We start from the raw sequence: 19,261 nt of genomic DNA on the forward strand, positions 1-19,261 counted from the left end.
TCCAGTGTCATTCTGCAGATTTAAACGCGGGGATTCCATCCGTATCAGGATGGGCGCATGGTCGGATTGGTGCATTATTCCAATCTTCGCGTCTTGGAGGTGGGTCAGCCGTTCTTGGGGCAAGAATACGTAGTCGATTCTGCTATATCGCTTGTGGACCGCGGAGTAATATGAGAAGTCCTTGTCATCTGGGTGGGCGACTCTCCAGCAGTCTTGGAGCCCTGATTTGGCCAAGGAGCGTCGCATCGAGCGCAGGCAGTGCTCCGGGATCGCACTTGTGCCCGTTGAGGAGTCCATATTCGGGTCAAGCGGGGCGTTGAGGTCCCCTGCCATGACCAGGAGGCCGTCCCTAAACCTCTCAAGTTTGGCCAGGGTTTTAGTTAGGAAGACGTGTTGCCTACGGTTAGGGCTATACACGCATGCAAAAGTATATGGGGTGTCCGCAATGGTACCTTTAAGGAAGATATAACGACCACCTGGATCCTTGCATGTTTCTTTGAGAATAAACGTAATCGTGTGTGCGAATAGAATCGCCACCCCTGTTTTTCGGGCGTCTGGGTGATTTGCATAGTAGCCCTGTGGGAAGCGTCTATTCGTCAGAGTCGGTGCATCTCTCTCTCTGAAGTGCGTCTCCTGCAGGAACGCTATGGACACTCTCTCTGCCCAGAGCCTACGGAGGAGTTGCGCGCGCTTCTCGGGTATGTTGAGCCCACGAACATTGTGTGACCACAACGTAAGCTGCGCCGGTCGAAACAGTGCCATGCCCGTTTGATGCGGGGCCCTCACTCAGGTGTAGCGCGGGCCGGGGGGAAAAAAAAAAAAAGGGGGGGGAGAGGTGGGGGGGTTAGTCTGGAGAAGTGTAAACGTCTGGGATTGGGTAATCCGTGGGTATAGTCAGAGCAACGTCGAACCTCGGTCAGGTGAGGTTGTTCAGGGGCCGTCTTTGGGTCGTCCCTCAGAACCCTGGCCGGTATTTACAAAGTAGGTCAGTTGCGTGGGGTGCGTGGAAGGCTCCCTACGGGGTATGTCGTCCCTATGTGTAGGTCGTGTAGTCGTCAACCTCCATCGGCTCCCTCCCCACCGGTGAAATCAGCTGTAGGGTAAAATCTCTTCTGTCATTTGGGCCTCTCCGTCTCGGGTCGTATGGGTAGCAGTCGCCCAGCCCAGACCCTGCTCGCGTAGTGTGCGAAAGTTGGGGGCCGTCTTCTTTGTGGGGTTCTCCGGCTCATCGGGCTTGGTTCTATTATGTCGTGATACCTATCGAAGCCCACAGTCAGCTAACAGCGTGTCGGACCGCTACCCAACTCCCTCCCTCCCGGGGTCCATATAGAAACACCGTTAACCAGGACCATAGTTTCCTCCGCTTCCCTCCATGTGGTGTCTCGTACATAGGGCCTTCAACGTATATTGTTGGGTAGAATGGCAGCTCAACAAGTAAACACTACCAATTCAATGTAATGGCGACATTACAGGTACAGATTACACATATAGCTAGGCAAAATGGTATTGTGACAACAAAACAGCTCCTGTGCGGTGCAGCGTAAACAAAACTGGAACATGGCGTATACAGAGCTAGGTAAAAAGATAGCTCAACTAATAGATCGCCCCTTATCGGTGTAACGTTTACACTACAGGCTCATATCATACAGTGTCATTCCGTGAGCCCCCCGGAGACGCCGTCACCCCGCGCCCCTTTCAGCCAGGACGCCGCAGATTTTTGGCAGGCGGCGGAGCCTGAGTTGGGCACCCGGGGCGGGGTGAGAGCGTGTCCTTCCTCCATAGACCCCCCTCCCCAGCTGCAGCCCTCCCCTTCCCGGTCCCCGTGTGTTTTCTATGTTGACCCTTTCTCATTAATTGTCGGGCAGGACAATCAGGCCTCCGTGCTTGCCTGGGGGACCAGCCGCCTCCTCTCCGGAGATACCCAAGGATCAGTATTAAGCAGCAGTTTTCAAACACTTAAGTCTTTCAAGGGACTGTCTCGTATACATCAATCCTTTGGGGTATCCCTCCCCAGCTCCCCGTCCCCCACCCAAACCTCTCTATCTTCCCGGGGGTGGAGATAAGGCCCTTGGAGCGTGGTTCCCGGGCGACCTGGCTGGAGCTTCTAATTCCCCCGCTGTACCCCTCCCAAACCTTCTAAAGGAGCCCTCGGGGCTTCGGGGAGGTAATGGCCTGGTGAGGTGGGGGGGGGGGGGGTTGGTACATACCCTAGCGGGATTGTCCCTGCGTCCCTCTGCCGCCATGTGTCCTGCGGGTTCACGGGGGGGGGGGGGGGGGGTGGGGATCACCATGGGTCTTCTCCTTGATCATCCGGGGAGGTGTCAGAGGGAAAGATGAAACAATTTGGAGGGTCAGCTCAGCCGGGATCTTACGTCTCCGGGGGGGTCTCGCTGTATTCACTCTTCAGGTGCCACAGGGCCGCCTCTGCGTTGGATCGGCCTCGAAGTTGCCCCCTCTCGGAGGATATCTGCCGGTGTATTCGGGCCCGTGGGTCGAGCCGGTGGGTAGTCCAGTATCCAGTTTGTCACATGTATGTCAGGCATATCTAGGGCCCGCAGGAAGCGTGGGATCTCATTCGGCCACCTCAGGATATGCCAATGGTTTCCTGCCCTGGCTTGAAGACTGAAGGGGAATCCCCATTTGTACGGGATCCTCTTCTCTTGCAGCATGGTGGTGATTGGCTTCAGGGCACGCCTAGCATCTAGGGTGATAGTGGAAAGGTCGTGGAAGAGAGCAATTTGTGAGTCCAGGTATCGGATTGAGCGTTGAGACCGAGCCACTCTCATTACAGTCTCCTTCAGTTGGAATGACCGGAGACAGCAAATCAAGTCTCTAGGCTGGCCATCTGGGCGCGGAGCTCTGAGCGCCCGGTGAGCCCTTTCAATGCCAAAGTCCGGCGGTGCATCGGTACCAAGGATTTGGGCAAATAGGCCCTCTAGCAGTTCCCTGGGTGTCTCACCATCCGACTCCGGAACTCCCCTGACCCGGATATTACTGCGACGACTCCTGTTTTCCAGGTCTTCAACCTGGCGCCTCAGGTCCAATAATATGTTGCCCTGTCTCGTGGCTGCTAGTTCCGCTGTCCGTTGGTGTTGTGTGGCCTGCAACTGGTGTACCTCCAGGGAGTCAACTCGCTGCTCCAGCAGTGTGAGGTCTTGTCTGACCGCGGTGATCTCCTCCCGGATTGCGGTTCGGAGTTCTGCCACCATTTCCGATTTGTCCCCGCGTGTCAGCATATTAGCTGCTATCGCGGCAAGGTCGGCGGAGAGCCTTGTCAGTGCGTCCTCAGGGGGTCCACGGGTAGGGGATCCACGTGGAGAGCCCGCATAGCTACTCGAGCCCGGGGATGCGGGCGCCATCTTGCCAGGGCCGCGTGTTGCGGCTCGCGGAATCGGCGAGGACAGGTACTCGTCCATCGGACCCGCGGGAGGTCCCGTAGGTGGGTTAGCCGGACCGGGGGTAGCCCCACGCTTGTTTTTACCCATCTGTGAGGGGGTAGAATAGGCTTATTTACGGTGCTTTGGCGGGTCGGGGCCTAGGAGCTCACCGTGACTGCGTCCTACTTCATGCTCAGCCGAGCCACGCCCCAGAACTGACTTTTAATCCACACAACCTCCTTTTAAAGCATTCTCCCATGCAAGGGAGGGATTCACTATAATTAGCCCAGTAGCCAATAATATAACAGTTACCTCCCACACATCACCTCCCCTCAGTGTGACACATAATCCTATTAAACATACTGTACTTTTCCCTGAATTCCAGATGTACCCCAAAACACGTAGTTAGAATAATAATTTGGGTATCCCCTGGTAGCCCTGATCTGGGTGACTAACATATCCAAAATTCACCCAGATCGGACCAGGGGCTCGGGAGTTAGGTGGAGGGTGTAATTTGACCGACCGTACACGAGGTGGTATCCGAAAAAGGCTCCATGCGTTTTGGCCTTGCGGTCGGTCTCTGTTCGGGAGTTAAAACACACAGAAATACCTGCCATCCACAGCTAATCTTCCATTCGTATTAATTCCCTTGTTCGGTACATTGCTTTTACCGAACGAGGGGCTGCCTAGTCTCTCCGTTCGGGAGTTATGGAGGTCTCAGCGGTGTTCGGTTGTTTGAGTGTCCGATTTGAGTTCCAGACACTCGACGACCAAACACCGCTGAGATTTCCATGCGTAAGATGGCCGCTGCACGTGGTTCGTTTGCCGAACGGGGACCACACAGGCACATACAATGAAACAATTAAGCAGCGGTTTGCAGAGTGTGAACGCTTAACAAGGCGCACACTTCTCACTGTGGTGGTCTGATGGTTCGGTAGCTTCATTCGTATGAAACTACCGAACCATCTGTGGCAAACCTAGCCACTTCTGGACTATAGTTATTAAAGGTTGTCCGTAGGTTGAATATATACTGTGTATTTTAAACTGTGTATGTACTGTATTATGGCCGTTCGCATGCTGGCAGCCGTACGCTGCCAGCATACAAAATCCTTTCGTTTGACGAAACACGGCTATCCAGGCCGTTCGCCATACGAATGCGGGCTCCCCAGGTAGACCACCCACTCACAAGTCGTGTGGCACCAATTAACCGATTGCAACAATGTTGCAATCGGTAATTAAGGGCTCTCCTAGGTGGCCGTCGGTCGGCTACCGACCATGCGGCGGTCGGCCATCTTGGATCCTTTGTCTCTGCAGCGGTGTTCGGTCCTCGAGAGCCTGGAACTGAAAACGGCTACTCAATGATCTGAACACCGCTGGACTTCCAGAGCGTTCGGGAGTTCCGCGTTCGGCACATTCTGTTCCCCATAGATGTTCGGTACTTTTAAACCGAACTCAATGTTTTAATGTATTTTGTGCGGCGTTCGGTTAGTTTAGCTGGGATCGGAGCGGTATTCTCACTAAATGTGCCCGCCGACCCCAGCTATCTACCGAACGGTCATTCGTCTAAAAGCGAGTAAAATTGTATAAAATATAGATTTCTGTATAAATTGTCGGTTTTGCTGCACGAGGGGATAATCCACTTAATCGTCCATTTTAGTGGGAGTATCCCTCTCGTGCAGCAATGCCTGTTGGGATAATCAGGCTGCCTGATGGGAGAAATCCCCTGTAACATCTGTACGGAAACCCCTTGCAAGGGGAACTGCATAAATATGGAAGTCTGTGAATAAAGCAAGTTAGTTGACTCCCAAACTGTGTTTCGTCCGGTTATTGGGAGGATTGGGAATATTGCCGTGCTTTCTGCTCTGACTGTGGATTACCCGAAGATACCAACGGATATCGTGGACTAATATACTGCATTCCGTTACACCATCATACGAATACCACATACACTTTACCAATATACAGGGAAACAATTACACAAATACATTTCTTATACAAATTTCTATGGACAGCACCAATACAGGCTGTTACACTCAGTGACTCCATTTTTGTATTACAAGGCTAAGACAGACACAAGATTTCTTTCTATCACTCTATTCATTCAAGTCTGAGCTAAGGAATGCACTAATGTAAACATTAGAGATAAAACCTGAGTTAAGGCGTAATGTCTAACAGAAAAAAGGGGGGTGGGGGGGACGACAAATGTATACATAATTATATATACATATACACATTATCCACTTAACTTACTATTTTATATTAATCCTATATAATCAGTATCATGTTAATAATATAGACTATTCATGGGTAAACATCAATGAAGAAATATCATATTATTTAAACATGTTAGTGGAATAGAAATAATTTTAAACACATTTTCACATAAGAAAACCAGACACCAATGACCGATAACACTATGTAATTAAAGAGGAAAACAGGGAGTAACGAAAGAGCCACGGGAGAAGTACACTTTTTCTAGAGCGGGGGGTAACCCCAAAAGTAACGTAACAACAAGGGAGGGCAAAAGTGTACCTGTGTATATTGAGTTATTGCTCAAAGATACGTAAATGCAGAGAGGACTAAGGTAAGCTATATACAGAATATTCAACTGTAGGGCAAAGTCTACCTTAGGTAAAATGCTCAGCAAATAAAGCAAAGAAAAATAAATAAATTTTATTAATAAATGTAAAAACACAGCGTGCTAGTGTACAAAACTGAAAACCTAAATAAGTGTTACCCTAAAAATCCAGCATAGGTGTAATACGTGAAAAAAATATAAAATAAAAAAAGAGAGAACAATCTCTTCCAGGACCTATATCTTATTAATATATAGTAGGGGATATTAGGACTCTTGAGTTTTTTCCAGGCCGCTGGGTAGGTGTGTGAATAACCTCAAACCCTTCTTGCGGTAACACATGGAAAATTACGTATATTGTAGGCCCATTAGGTAGGGATATACCGAGGGAACAAGCACTTGAGCGCCGTACCCGCGGGAAAATAGTAACGGTCACAATTGTATAGAAGCTGTCACAGTGTAGCTAGATTGGTAACTTATTAACGGTCTAGTTATAGGCTACTTAGTGACCTCCTATTTTAGGCGTATATTGTTATAGTGGCAGTAGTAGGACTGTCCAAATGATACCAGCAGCCTAAAGACATAGGTAGTCTAATGTCGCATAAATTATCGGCTGTCTGTACCATTAACGGACTTCTCACATAAACACTTATTAAGTGCGGTACACAAAGCAGAGATTATACGGAAGAGGAGAACTTCCTCCCCGTGCCTACAAAGGCACCTAGCGATACTAACCCTTAACAACCAAAATATGTGAAGGTACAATGACTTGGTATAGGAACTAATTTTGGGCTACAACGAAGTACAGGCACTCATTAGGTTGCCTGCTCCAAATATTGGTACCTTTAGTATTCTCAATATTATACAATCAGACCCAGCGCTGAAGGAGTTAAGTGACCTCCGCGAACAAGCCCCGCCTACTCACTCCGTCATCGATGACGGAATGAGAATTCACCTATCAGACGTTGGTCCTTCTTACCCAATAGGAATCCTTACCTCTAGATTTAAACCAGACGCAGTGTACCGGCCGGTTCCCCTCTGACGAGCCAGGTCGGGCGAAACGCGCGCGTCAGGGTGTCCTTCAGTGCCTCTCCTATGATTTAGTGACAAGCACTGCAACCAGCGACCACGCTACTCTCTAACTACATATAATTCCGCCCAGATTCGGAGGCTTGTGTGCCCATCAGAGCTATTAGGCTGCGTACCAGTAGTTAGAAGTCTAGATCAGGTCCTCGCTACTCCGAGGATAGACATCTCTTCCAGGGGTGTTAGTTTTGAGGTGCCCTTGAAGGCACAGTTCTCCAGGGAATGGCAGCATAAACTTGGGTACACAGGCAGTTTAGCCTTTCACTTAGCGACAATAACCTTCGATATTTACTATCTGTTTTGTTACTACTAAGAAATTCTTAAACGACTAAGTGGGTTTACTGTTAGGTGCCCATGAAGGCACGGGACTAGCAATTTCTCTCCTTACAGGATGACTGACCAACTCTGCTCGAGTAACCATATTAAGCAAATCTCTCCCTAAGAATATTCTTTATACTCTATTTGTTTGAGCGGGTTGGATGTTAGGTGCCCTTGAAGGCACGGGAAGTGGCGGTTCTTTTCATTAGACCGCCTATCAACTTCGCTTAGTTCCTATACCAAGTCATTGTACCTTCACATATTTTGGTTGTTAAGGGTTAGTATCGCTAGGTGCCTTTGTAGGCACGGGGAGGAAGTTCTCCTCTTCCGTATAATCTCTGCTTTGTGTACCGCACTTAATAAGTGTTTATGTGAGAAGTCCGTTAATGGTACAGACAGCCGATAATTTATGCGACATTAGACTACCTATGTCTTTAGGCTGCTGGTATCATTTGGACAGTCCTACTACTGCCACTATAACAATATACGCCTAAAATAGGAGGTCACTAAGTAGCCTATAACTAGACCGTTAATAAGTTACCAATCTAGCTACACTGTGACAGCTTCTATACAATTGTGACCGTTACTATTTTCCCGCGGGTACGGCGCTCAAGTGCTTGTTCCCTCGGTATATCCCTACCTAATGGGCCTACAATATACGTAATTTTCCATGTGTTACCGCAAGAAGGGTTTGAGGTTATTCACACACCTACCCAGCGGCCTGGAAAAAACTCAAGAGTCCTAATATCCCCTACTATATATTAATAAGATATAGGTCCTGGAAGAGATTGTTCTCTCTTTTTTTATTTTATATTTTTTTCACGTATTACACCTATGCTGGATTTTTAGGGTAACACTTATTTAGGTTTTCAGTTTTGTACACTAGCACGCTGTGTTTTTACATTTATTAATAAAATTTATTTATTTTTCTTTGCTTTATTTGCTGAGCATTTTACCTAAGGTAGACTTTGCCCTACAGTTGAATATTCTGTATATAGCTTACCTTAGTCCTCTCTGCATTTACGTATCTTTGAGCAATAACTCAATATACACAGGTACACTTTTGCCCTCCCTTGTTGTTACACTATGTAATTAATTTTACTTTCTAAAAAAACAAAAAAACAAAATCTTACAAAGTCCCATTGTAAGAAAAAGGGTGAAATTAAGGTTAGGAGGTGTCAATTCTAGAATTATGATCAAAGTTGCCGACGCTAAGTCTAGGTAAGAGAGAAACAAAGCCTTTGAAATTGGCAGAATTTAGATTTACAGTAGCCATAAAGATAGCTGGAAATGACGTAAAACTCATCACCAATTTCAGTTAACCCATTATGCAAAAAGGCAAATGGACCCCATGACATGAAATTTTGGTGATGTAATTGCGCCACCTACTGACCAAAATCTATATGATAGTCTTTGGGGAAGACACACCTACAGTTCACTATTGGTCCTATCAATTAGTGATGTGCAGAGAGTTTGGCCCTTTAAAAAGTAAGGCGATTCAAAGACTCAGACATTCAAACACTCAGCTCTTTGGGACACTCATACTCTTTGAATCACACTCAAATTAACACCACTTTTATCTATCCCACACATTTCTCTATTCACCATACATGCATTCAAATCCCTGGCACAGATCTACACATCTGATAAGGAAATCTACAACCTAACTGGTAATTATGCTGGTTTTATTTAATTAATTAATTTAAATTAATTACAATTTTACTAATAGCAGGAATATATATCTGGATAAATCTTGGTCAGATTTCAATAATTAGAAATCTTAGTAACCGTATATACTAGAGTAGAAGCAGACCCGAATCTAAGCCGAGGCACCTAATTTTACCACAAAAAAACTGGGAAAACGTATTGACTCGAGTATAAGCCTAGGGTGGGAATGCAGCAGCTACTGGTAAATTTTAAAAATAAAAATAGATCCCAATAAAATTACATTAATTGAGGCATCAGTAGGTTAAATGTTTTTGAATATTTATTACAGTGTGTGTATATAATGAATGCAGAGTGTGTGTTTGTGTACTGTGTGTATATACAATGAATGCAGTGTGTGTGTGTGTGTGTGTGTGTAGTGTGTGCAGTGTGTGTATATTGTGGGGATATTTATGGGATGATAATATTAAACAGTCGAGAATTGCCCACTATTTCAATTCTCATAGATCTTAGAGATCGTTATCATGTAAGTGAAATGTATTCCATACAAATAAAATCACAATTTGTCATAAAAATAGATATAATTTATTGTGACAAATAAAATAATAATAATATTAGGCAGCATGCAAAGTAATAATCAGTGAATATTTAGCATATCATAAGTATGCATACAATGGCTAAACACGTTCCAATGGCTAACAGCATCAACTGTCAAGACTTTAGATTTATGAGGGTACTTCACAGACAGAAAGCTAAACTTCCAGCGAAAAGTCGTAAAACCTTGGCTAACAGTTAAATCAACTGAGTAACCCTCTCAATGCTGGCTAGATCCTCCTAGGCATTTAATATCATATTCTCATGTAATTTTCAATTAAAATAACATTTAAACCAGCTCATTAATCATTTCCTGGAACCATCCAATAAGAATAATTTGCCAGATTCTATAAGCCGAATTTTAATTTGCCTAAAAAGATATCTTATCTTATTTTAGAGCAAATCAATACACCTGGATAAAAACAGCGGTATGCTAACACGTGATAATATCACACTAATATATAATTATTCTTAATTCCACCTGCAGAATGGAATGTTTATAACTATATATTCTTAGTGAACTAAGATTTCTAAATATTAAAATCTGACTGCGATTTATGCAGTCATATATCATGCTATTAGATTTTTAATTAATTTAGATTAATTAAATAGAACCAGCATAATTACCAGTAAAGTAGATGTTCTCATCAGATGCTCTTAGGTAGCTAAGTGTCAAGGAGTGTTTCTTGAGTTGTGTCCAAGAGAGTTTGAATGTTAGTCCCAGAGTGAATATCTGTCCTGCATTTCTTTGAATGTCTGAATCTGAAAGCCCAACTCCCCTCTCTCTTCCCTTTGTCCTAACATTTTAAAGGGGCAGATTCTTTCTACGTCATCAGTTGGTATAACCAATAGGATACTGAAGGTGTGGTCAACCTGCAGATCGCAATTTAGGTATTTGGTCCATAGAGGGTGCAATTGCCTAATTAAACTTTCCTATCCAGAAAAGAGTTAACTTTTCCTGATGACGATTTTGACGTCATTTGGCATATCTAAAATGACTACCATAACTTAAATTTGTTGTCAGTTCAAAGCGTTTGTCTCAGTCTTTGTGGCAACGACTTTGATCGTAATTTCTAAAATTGACAGTTCTAAACTAAATTTCACCCCTTACTTACAATGGGACCTTGTAAAATTTAGAAAGTAAAATGAATTACTTAGTCTTCTTTGTCACTAGTGTCTGTGTTTAAAATTATTTATATTCTATTAACATTTAAACAGAGCATTCCATCCCCCTGCTTCATTGCTTATCACATGGCTTGTTTATATAATGCACTCCTTAGCTCAGGCTAGTGGCTAATGTTACAGAAAGCAAGAAAATGTTATGTATCTCTTCCTGAAGATCCAAAATGGAGTCTGCTCTGTTCTGAGTGACTCAGGCAATACACACTTTTAATTTCTATCATAGCACAAAATGTCTGCCGATATAAATATCCTGACAATATAATGAATGCAGTGTGTGTGTTTGTGTAGTGTGTGTATATATAATGAATGCAGAGTGTGTGTGTATTTGTGTAGTGTGTATATACAATGAATGCAGTGTGTTTGTGTAGTGTGTATATACAATGAATGCAGTGTGTGTGTGTTTGTGTAGAGTGTATATACAATGAATGCAGTGTGTGTGTGTGTGTGTAGTGTGTATATATAATGAATGCAGTTTGTGTGTTTGTGTAGTGTGTGTATATAATGAATGCAGTTTGTGTGTTTGTGTAGTGTGTGTATATAATGAATGCAGTGTGTGTGTTTGTGTAGTGTGTGTATATAATGAATGCAGAATGTGTGTGTTTGTGTGAATGTAGTGTGCGTGTATATAATGAATGCAGAATGTGTGTGTTTGTGTGAATGTAGTGTGCGTGTATATAATGAATGCAGAATGTGTGTGTTTGTGTGAATGTAGTGTGTGTATATAATGAATGCAGAATGTGTGTGTATGTGTGAATGCAGTGTGTGTATATGATGCAGAGTGTGTGTGTGTGTGTCTGTGTAAACTGGGTGGGGGGGGGGGCATTTTTATTATTTAAATATTTGATTTTTTAATATTTAATTTTGTAATTTTTATTTTGTCCCCCCTCCCTGCTAGTTACCTGGCCAGGGAGGGGGGATATGTCAATCCCTGGTGGTCCGGTGGCATGTACTGAGCAGTGGGGGTCCGGCAGCAAGCTGTTACTTACTTTTGCAGCAGCTTCCTTCAGCTCCCTGTGTAAACCTTGCGGCCAGATTTAGACTGGGGAGCTGAAGCAAAGGTAAGTAACGGCTTGCTGCCAGCCCCCCCAGGACCGCCGGGCTTGTAATGAGCCCGGCGGTCCTGGTCTGTATTATGGCAATGTAAGTTGCCATAATACAGACCCTGACTCGAGTTTAAGCCGTGGGCGGCTTTTTCAGCATAAAAAATTTGCTGAAGAACTCTGCTTATACTCGAGAATATACCGTAGTTAAGGAATATATGGTTATAAAAATTCCATTCCTGCAGGTGGAATAAAGATAATATATTAACGGTAAAATTTACCAAAAAAAGTGAGTATGCCAAATTTTATCCAGATGTATTGACTTGTTCTGAAATAAGATAGTGTATCCTATTTAGGAAAGTTAAAATTCAGCAAATGTAAAATCTGGTAGAATTATTCTTATTGGATGGTTACAGGAATGGTTCAATGATTTGGTATGAACATTACTTTAATTGTAAAGTTGCAACATAATAGGATATATTGCCTATGAGGATTGTAGGCAGCAGTGAAAGGGTAAACTCAGTTTGGTCTAACGGTCAGCCGAAGTTTTTTTTGTTTGTTTGTTTGTTTTTATTCTTTATTTGTATTGTGCTTTGAGTGACATAACATGCAAGCTCTTGGTGCCCCAACGGCCTTCCTCGAGCACATTTTCAAGCGTACCAGTTGAAGCAGTAGGAGTACCAGCACATTTTTTATAAGTTAGAGTAATGTAGATTAGGTCAGGTTGTTAGTTAAAGCGATACACAGTAGCAAAATTCTTGAGTACAAGTAGTGAATCGACATGAATGACCTCGGTTAGTAGCATGCTGAGTTGGTGTCAGCCGAAGTTTTTATTGCTTCTCGCTGCACTGTTGTACTCTATGAAGTTCTGCTTTCTGTGTGAAGTTGGTTTCTAAACGATCATAAATTTTAAACTGTTGACAACTTGTTGCTTTGAGACGCTGTATTGATTTTAAACCATTGCCATATTGTATGCCTATGTTATACCTAAATATTCACTGATTGTCACACATGTTACATTAAAATCGTGAGTAATTCTCAGCTTTATATTATCATATTCTGGGAGACAGTGCCAAGATATTAATGTTGATATAATAAAAATTAAATTCATTTTTGATCATTTTTATGAAAATATTATTTTAATATTTATCACCCCATAAATATCCTCACAATAAGGTGAAGCCACATGCTGGAGAGCAGAACCATTTTTACCTGACTAGCAGAGAGCATCTTGCAGCAGGCTGTCCAGTGGTTCTCCTTGTGAGCTGTGTTTGGCACTGATAAATATATTGTATCGCTGCTTATTATTAAGTTTAAATCATTGTAGTTTCATCAAATTATTATTTAGTGCTTTCATTAAACTAAACGCATATTTTTGGATAACAGTTTGGTGGGGCAAAATCATTTTATTTCCTATACAATGGTTAATGTGTATATAGCCGTGTGATGTTACTGCAGTTTAGATTTATGTTAGTTTTGTTATTGTTATAAAATTGCAGATATAGTATTGCATAGAAACATAGAATGTGACGACCGATAAGAACCATTCGGCCCATATAGTCTGCCCAAATTTCTAAATATTTTAATTAGTCCCTGGCTTTATCTTGTAGGTAGGATATCCTTATGCTATCATCCCACGCATGCTTAAACTCCTGGAAGGCTATTCCATGCATCCACTACCCTCTCAGTAAAGTAATACTTCCTGATTTTATTTTTAAACCTTTGTCCCTCTAATTTAAGACTATGTCCTCTTGTTATGGTAGTTTTTCTTCTTTTAAATATAGTCTCCTCCTATACTGTGTTGATTCCCTTTATGTATTTAAATGTTTCTATCATATCCCCCCTGTCTCGTCTTTCCTACAACCTATACATGTTAAGACTGTAACGAATTGTCCCCACAAGAGTTGAGCCCTCCGGAGGAGAGAGAAGGGAGCTAACAGGAACTGCTGTAAAGGTAAGTAACAACTTCCTGCCGGCCCCCTCCTACACAGCCCATCCACTGGACCAACAGGGAATGAGAGCCCCCCTCCCTGGCCAGCTAACAAGCAGGGAGGGGGGGGGGACAAAAATAAATAAAATAAAAATTTAAATAAACAATAAAATAAAATAATATTAAAAATAATAATAAAATAAAAAAAATGAATATTAAAATAATAATAATAAAAAATAATAATAATAAAAATGCCCACCCCCCACCAAGGCTCTGCATCACATACACACACACACACACACACACACTGCATTCATTATATACACACACTGCATTCATACACACACACACTGTAACTAAATATTCAATTAATATAATTTTTGGGGGATATAATTTTATTTAGAAATTTACCAGTAGCTGCTGCATTTCCCACCCTAGTCTTATACTCGAGTCAATACGTTTTCCCAGGATTTTGGGTAAAATTAGGGGTCTCGACTTATACTCGAGTATATACGGTAAGTTTAAAACAATGCCCATACATAATATGTATAAAGTGTAAGTCATGTAAACGTTTTAACAAAAAAACTAAAAAAAGATGAAATTAAATAAAAAAAAATAAATACATCGAGTCGTATATCTTACGGGAAGCCAATGTAGGGACTGACAAAGAGGGGAAGCGTGGGAGGTGCGGGCGCACAACAGCTGTTGACATCAGATGTAGTTTATCCTGCAGTGAAGCCGTTTAACGCTCCTGTGTTTCCTGTCAAGAAGCCGGACAACTCTTGGTGCATGACGATTGGCTATAGGGGACTCAATAATGTTGTAGCGCCATTAAGCGATGCAGTTCCCAATATGATCTGTGTCATTGAGGACATAGTCAAGTAGGCCAGGACGTGGCATGCAGTGATCGATTTAGCAAATGCGTTCTTTTCTATCCCCATTGGACCCGAGTCACAAGATCAGTTTGCTTGTACTTGGGAAAGACGCCAATACACCTTCCAAGTTGTGCCCCTAAGGATACTTACACTCTCCTACAATTTGCCATGGATTAGTTGCAAGGGATTTAAGCCAGCTCAAGCTAAATCCCCTGTGTTTCACTACGTCGATGACATCATGATCACTGGAAGAAGTGGAAGAGACTTTGCCCTTGTTAACTGACCATATGACTAAGAGAGGCTGGGCTATCAATCTAGACAAAGTACAGGGTCCCGCCCAGGAAGTAAAGTTTCTAGGAATGATCTGGGTCATCCCTGTAAGGAAAATACCCCAACCTGTGCTGGACACGTTACAGAACACACAACCCCCAAAGACTGTTAAAGAAGAGCAAAGATTTCTGTGTGCTCTTGGCTATTGGAGATCATTTATACCTCACCTTGGACTATTGTTAAGGCAAATTTACAATGTCGCACACAAGAAAACAACTTTTGTATGGGGAACAGACCAAGTTACTGCATTCAATCTGCTCCACTCACATCCTTTGCTGAGATCATATAACTTGACGTTCTCAGCCAATCTAATGCTTCCCCATAGGAAAGCATTGGGAGGTTAATGCGCATGCGCAGAAAAATGCTGGCCAGCACCAATCAGCATCTCTTCATGGAGATCAATCAATCAAAGGGGAAACATCCATGCAGAGCATTTAAATGCTGAACATAAGTGCTGCATAGTGTGCAGCACTGACCAAGGAAGCACCTCTAGCGGCCGTGAGTGACGAGGTGTTACTAGACTGTAATGTAAATACTGCCTTTTTTCTGAAAAGGCAGTGCTTACAGTAAAATGCCTGCATTAAGCTTTATGTACTCTGCTGGCTATAGCGTTCCCCTAAAACAAAATCAGAAACAAGGACAAAAAACAATTAAGTAGCTAGTAAAGATTAAAATATACAAAATTAAGTCCTTTGCTCAAAATCCCACTACTCCTGGGCAGCAGCAATGACTATAGTAAATATCAGCCCCAATGCAAACAATAACAAAATAAAGAAAATAGTTACTTGCACAGCCTCCCAAACCCCTTTGCACATTTAAATAACTGGAGATATTTTTTAGTATCACTCCAATGACCATCAAAGTGTAAGATCACCTGCCCTAGAGTAGTGGGAGTTTGAGCGCAGGACTTTGTTTTGTATATTTGTATTTGCTATTATGATACACAGCCATGTTACAGAGCTGCTTCAAAACACTATAGAGTTAATAAGTATGTTGGGGTTTAGAAAAATACTAATTAGAGATTTTTTACCTGAAGCTAAAAGAAGGAAGGTAAATTCTTAGCGAAAGCTTGCCCTGACATGGCAAGTGAGCTTACACTTATTTGGCCATTGGAGTGATTCTAAAACACCTCTAGTTAGGTAGTAAAGATAATTTAAGAAATTGTACAGGAATCCCAGTGAGCATCTGTTATGACTATAGAGAAAGGAAAGACAGAACCATTCGGTTTCAAAGCTTTCAATTTAAAGATCCAGAAGGATTCAATACGTTGTAAGCGTAACTTGGGACATGTTCAATCCCCATGAAATTAATTTCCTTGGTTGAGTCTCCATTGGAATCCTTTATATGTCTGGAGATTGGAGTGTCGATTGTCTTTTTACTGAATTAATGTGACCCCTAATTTGTAATTTAAACATTCTGAACGTTTTCTAGGAAACTGACCTGGTGGAGGTACTCAGTCTGAGAATGGGAGCAACATCACATACATGAAATCAGGCTCTGATTTAAAATCACTAATACAAAAATACAACAAACTGACACTGTACATTGATCTCACACTATACTGGGTTTTGATTACTATACTGACCTCATACTGGATGTTTGAAGCTAGGGATTCAATATAGTTATAACACAAGCTGTGTATATAAAAAGCGCTTCCTCTTACCCAGTGAGCTGAGAGGCTGGTGAGTGTCCATCATTAAGTAATTGTAAGGTTCCTTGTGTCCTTCTAAATACTTCCACACCTACAAGGAAAATAAACAGTGACATCCTCACACCTAACAGGAACCTGACACACACAATGATACAGACGCCATCCAGTCACATCCTCACACCTAACAGGAACCTGGCACACACAATGATACAGTCACCATCCAGACACATCCTCACACCTAACAGGAACCTGACACACACCATGATACAGTCACCATCCAGACACATCCTCACACCTAACATGAACCTGGCACACACACAATGATACAGTCACTATCCAGACACATCCTCACACCTAACAGGAACCTGGCACACACAATGATACAGTCACCATCCAGTCACATCCTCACACCTAACAGGAACCTGGCACACACAATGATACAGTCACCATCCAGACACATCCTCACACCTAACAGGAACCTGGCACACACAATGATACGGTCATCATCCAGACACATCCTCACACCTAACAGGAACCTGGCACACGCAATGATACAGTCAGCATCCAGTCACATCCTCACACCTAACAGGAACCTGGCACACACAATGATACAGTCAGCATCCAGACACATCCTCACACCTAACAGGAACCTGGCACACGCAATGATACAATCACTATCCAGACACATCCTCACACCTAACAGGAACCTGGCACACACAATGATACAGTCACTATCCAGACACATCCTCACACCTAACAGGAACCTGGCACACACAATGATACAGTCACTATCCAGACACATCCTCACACCTAACAGGAACCTGGCACACACAATGATACAGTCACCATCCAGTCACATCCTCACACCTAACAGGAACCTGGCACACACAATGATACAGTCACCATCCAGTCACATCCTCACACCTAACAGGAACCTGGCACACTCAATGATACAGTCACCATCCAGACACATCCTCACACCTAACAGGAACCTGGCACACGCAATGATACAGTCAGCATCCAGTCACATCCTAACACCTAACATGAACATGACACACACAATGATACAGTCACTATCCAGACACATCCTCACACCTAACAGGAACCTGGCACACACAATGATACAGTCACTATCCAGACACATCCTCACACCTAACAGGAACCTGGCACACACAATGATACAGTCACCATCCAGACACATCCTCACACCTAACAGGAACCTGGCACACACAATGATACAGTCACCATCCAGTCACATCCTCACACCTAACAGGAACCTGGCACACACAATGATACAGTCACTATCCAGACACATCCTCACACCTAACAGGAACCTGGCACACACAATGATACAGTCACCATCCAGTCACATCCTCACACCTAACAGGAACCTGGCACACACAATGATACAGTCACCATCCAGTCACATCCTCACACCTAACAGGAACCTGGCACACACAATGATACAGTCACCATCCAGACACATCCTCACACCTAACAGGAACCTGGCACACACAATGATACAGTCACCATCCAGACACATCCTCACACCTAACAGGAACCTGGCACACACAATGATACAGTCACCATCCAGTCACATCCTCACACCTAACAGGAACATGACACACACAATGATACAGTCACTATCCAGACACATCCTCACACCTAACAGGAACCTGGCACACACAATGATACAGTCACTATCCAGACACATCCTCACACCTAACAGGAACCTGGCACACACAATGATACAGTCACCATCCAGACACATCCTCACACCTAACAGGAACCTGGCACACACAATGATACAGTCACCATCCAGTCACATCCTCACACCTAACAGGAACCTGGCACACACAATGATACAGTCACTATCCAGACACATCCTCACACCTAACAGGAACCTGGCACACACAATGATACAGTCACCATCCAGTCACATCCTCACACCTAACAGGAACCTGGCACACACAATGATACAGTCACCATCCAGTCACATCCTCACACCTAACAGGAACCTGGCACACACAATGATACAGTCACCATCCAGACACATCCTCACACCTAACAGGAACCTGGCACACACAATGATACAGTCACCATCCAGACACATCCTCACACCTAACAGGAACCTGGCACACACAATGATACAGTCACCATCCAGACACATCCTCACACCTAACAGGAACCTGGCACACACAATGATACAGTCACCATCCAGTCACATCCTCACACCTAACAGGAACCTGGCACACACAATGATACAGTCACCATCCAGTCACATCCTCACACCTAACAGGAACCTGGCACACACAATGATACAGTCACCATCCAGACACATCCTCACACCTAACAGGAACCTGGCACACACACTGATACAGTAACCATCCAGACACATCCCTTGGTTTTACTCTATGATGTCCCATTTCCAGGAGCCTCACCTCTCCAGTCAGCAGGTGGATGATCTGATTGGTCAGTTTCAGGACCTTCTGCTCATTGTTTCTCTCATGTATCAGTGAGTGAGGTGGAGGCACCGTGCTGGGGCTCTGGGTCCTGCTGGATCCATCGGACGCACGAGGGATTCTGCCCTGTATTATGGACTCACCAGATCTCTTCATAACGATGTAATCCTATATAG

At 43.6% G+C, this 19,261-nt stretch overlaps 2 protein-coding genes across 3 annotated transcripts in view; both read right to left on the reverse strand.

Annotated features, from left to right (window-relative positions):
- The window catches only part of LOC134575178 (oocyte zinc finger protein XlCOF6-like), a 108,479-nt gene that overhangs the window by 81,774 nt on the left and 7,444 nt on the right, over nucleotides 1–19,261 (reverse strand). Inside the window, exons 3-4 of the mRNA XM_063434406.1 lie at nucleotides 19,065–19,253; nucleotides 16,636–16,714 (exon numbers count right to left, since the gene is read on the reverse strand). Of these exons, the coding sequence (XP_063290476.1) occupies nucleotides 16,636–16,714; nucleotides 19,065–19,253 (268 nt within the window). The remainder of the gene's footprint in view (nucleotides 1–16,635; nucleotides 16,715–19,064; nucleotides 19,254–19,261) is intronic.
- The window catches only part of LOC134575199 (gastrula zinc finger protein XlCGF26.1-like), a 145,091-nt gene that overhangs the window by 6,611 nt on the left and 119,219 nt on the right, over nucleotides 1–19,261 (reverse strand). The window lies entirely within an intron of this gene.

The sequence above is a fragment of the Pelobates fuscus genome, chromosome 10 (genome assembly GCF_036172605.1).
Source record: "Pelobates fuscus isolate aPelFus1 chromosome 10, aPelFus1.pri, whole genome shotgun sequence".
NCBI classification, from domain to species: Eukaryota; Metazoa; Chordata; class Amphibia; order Anura; family Pelobatidae; genus Pelobates; species Pelobates fuscus.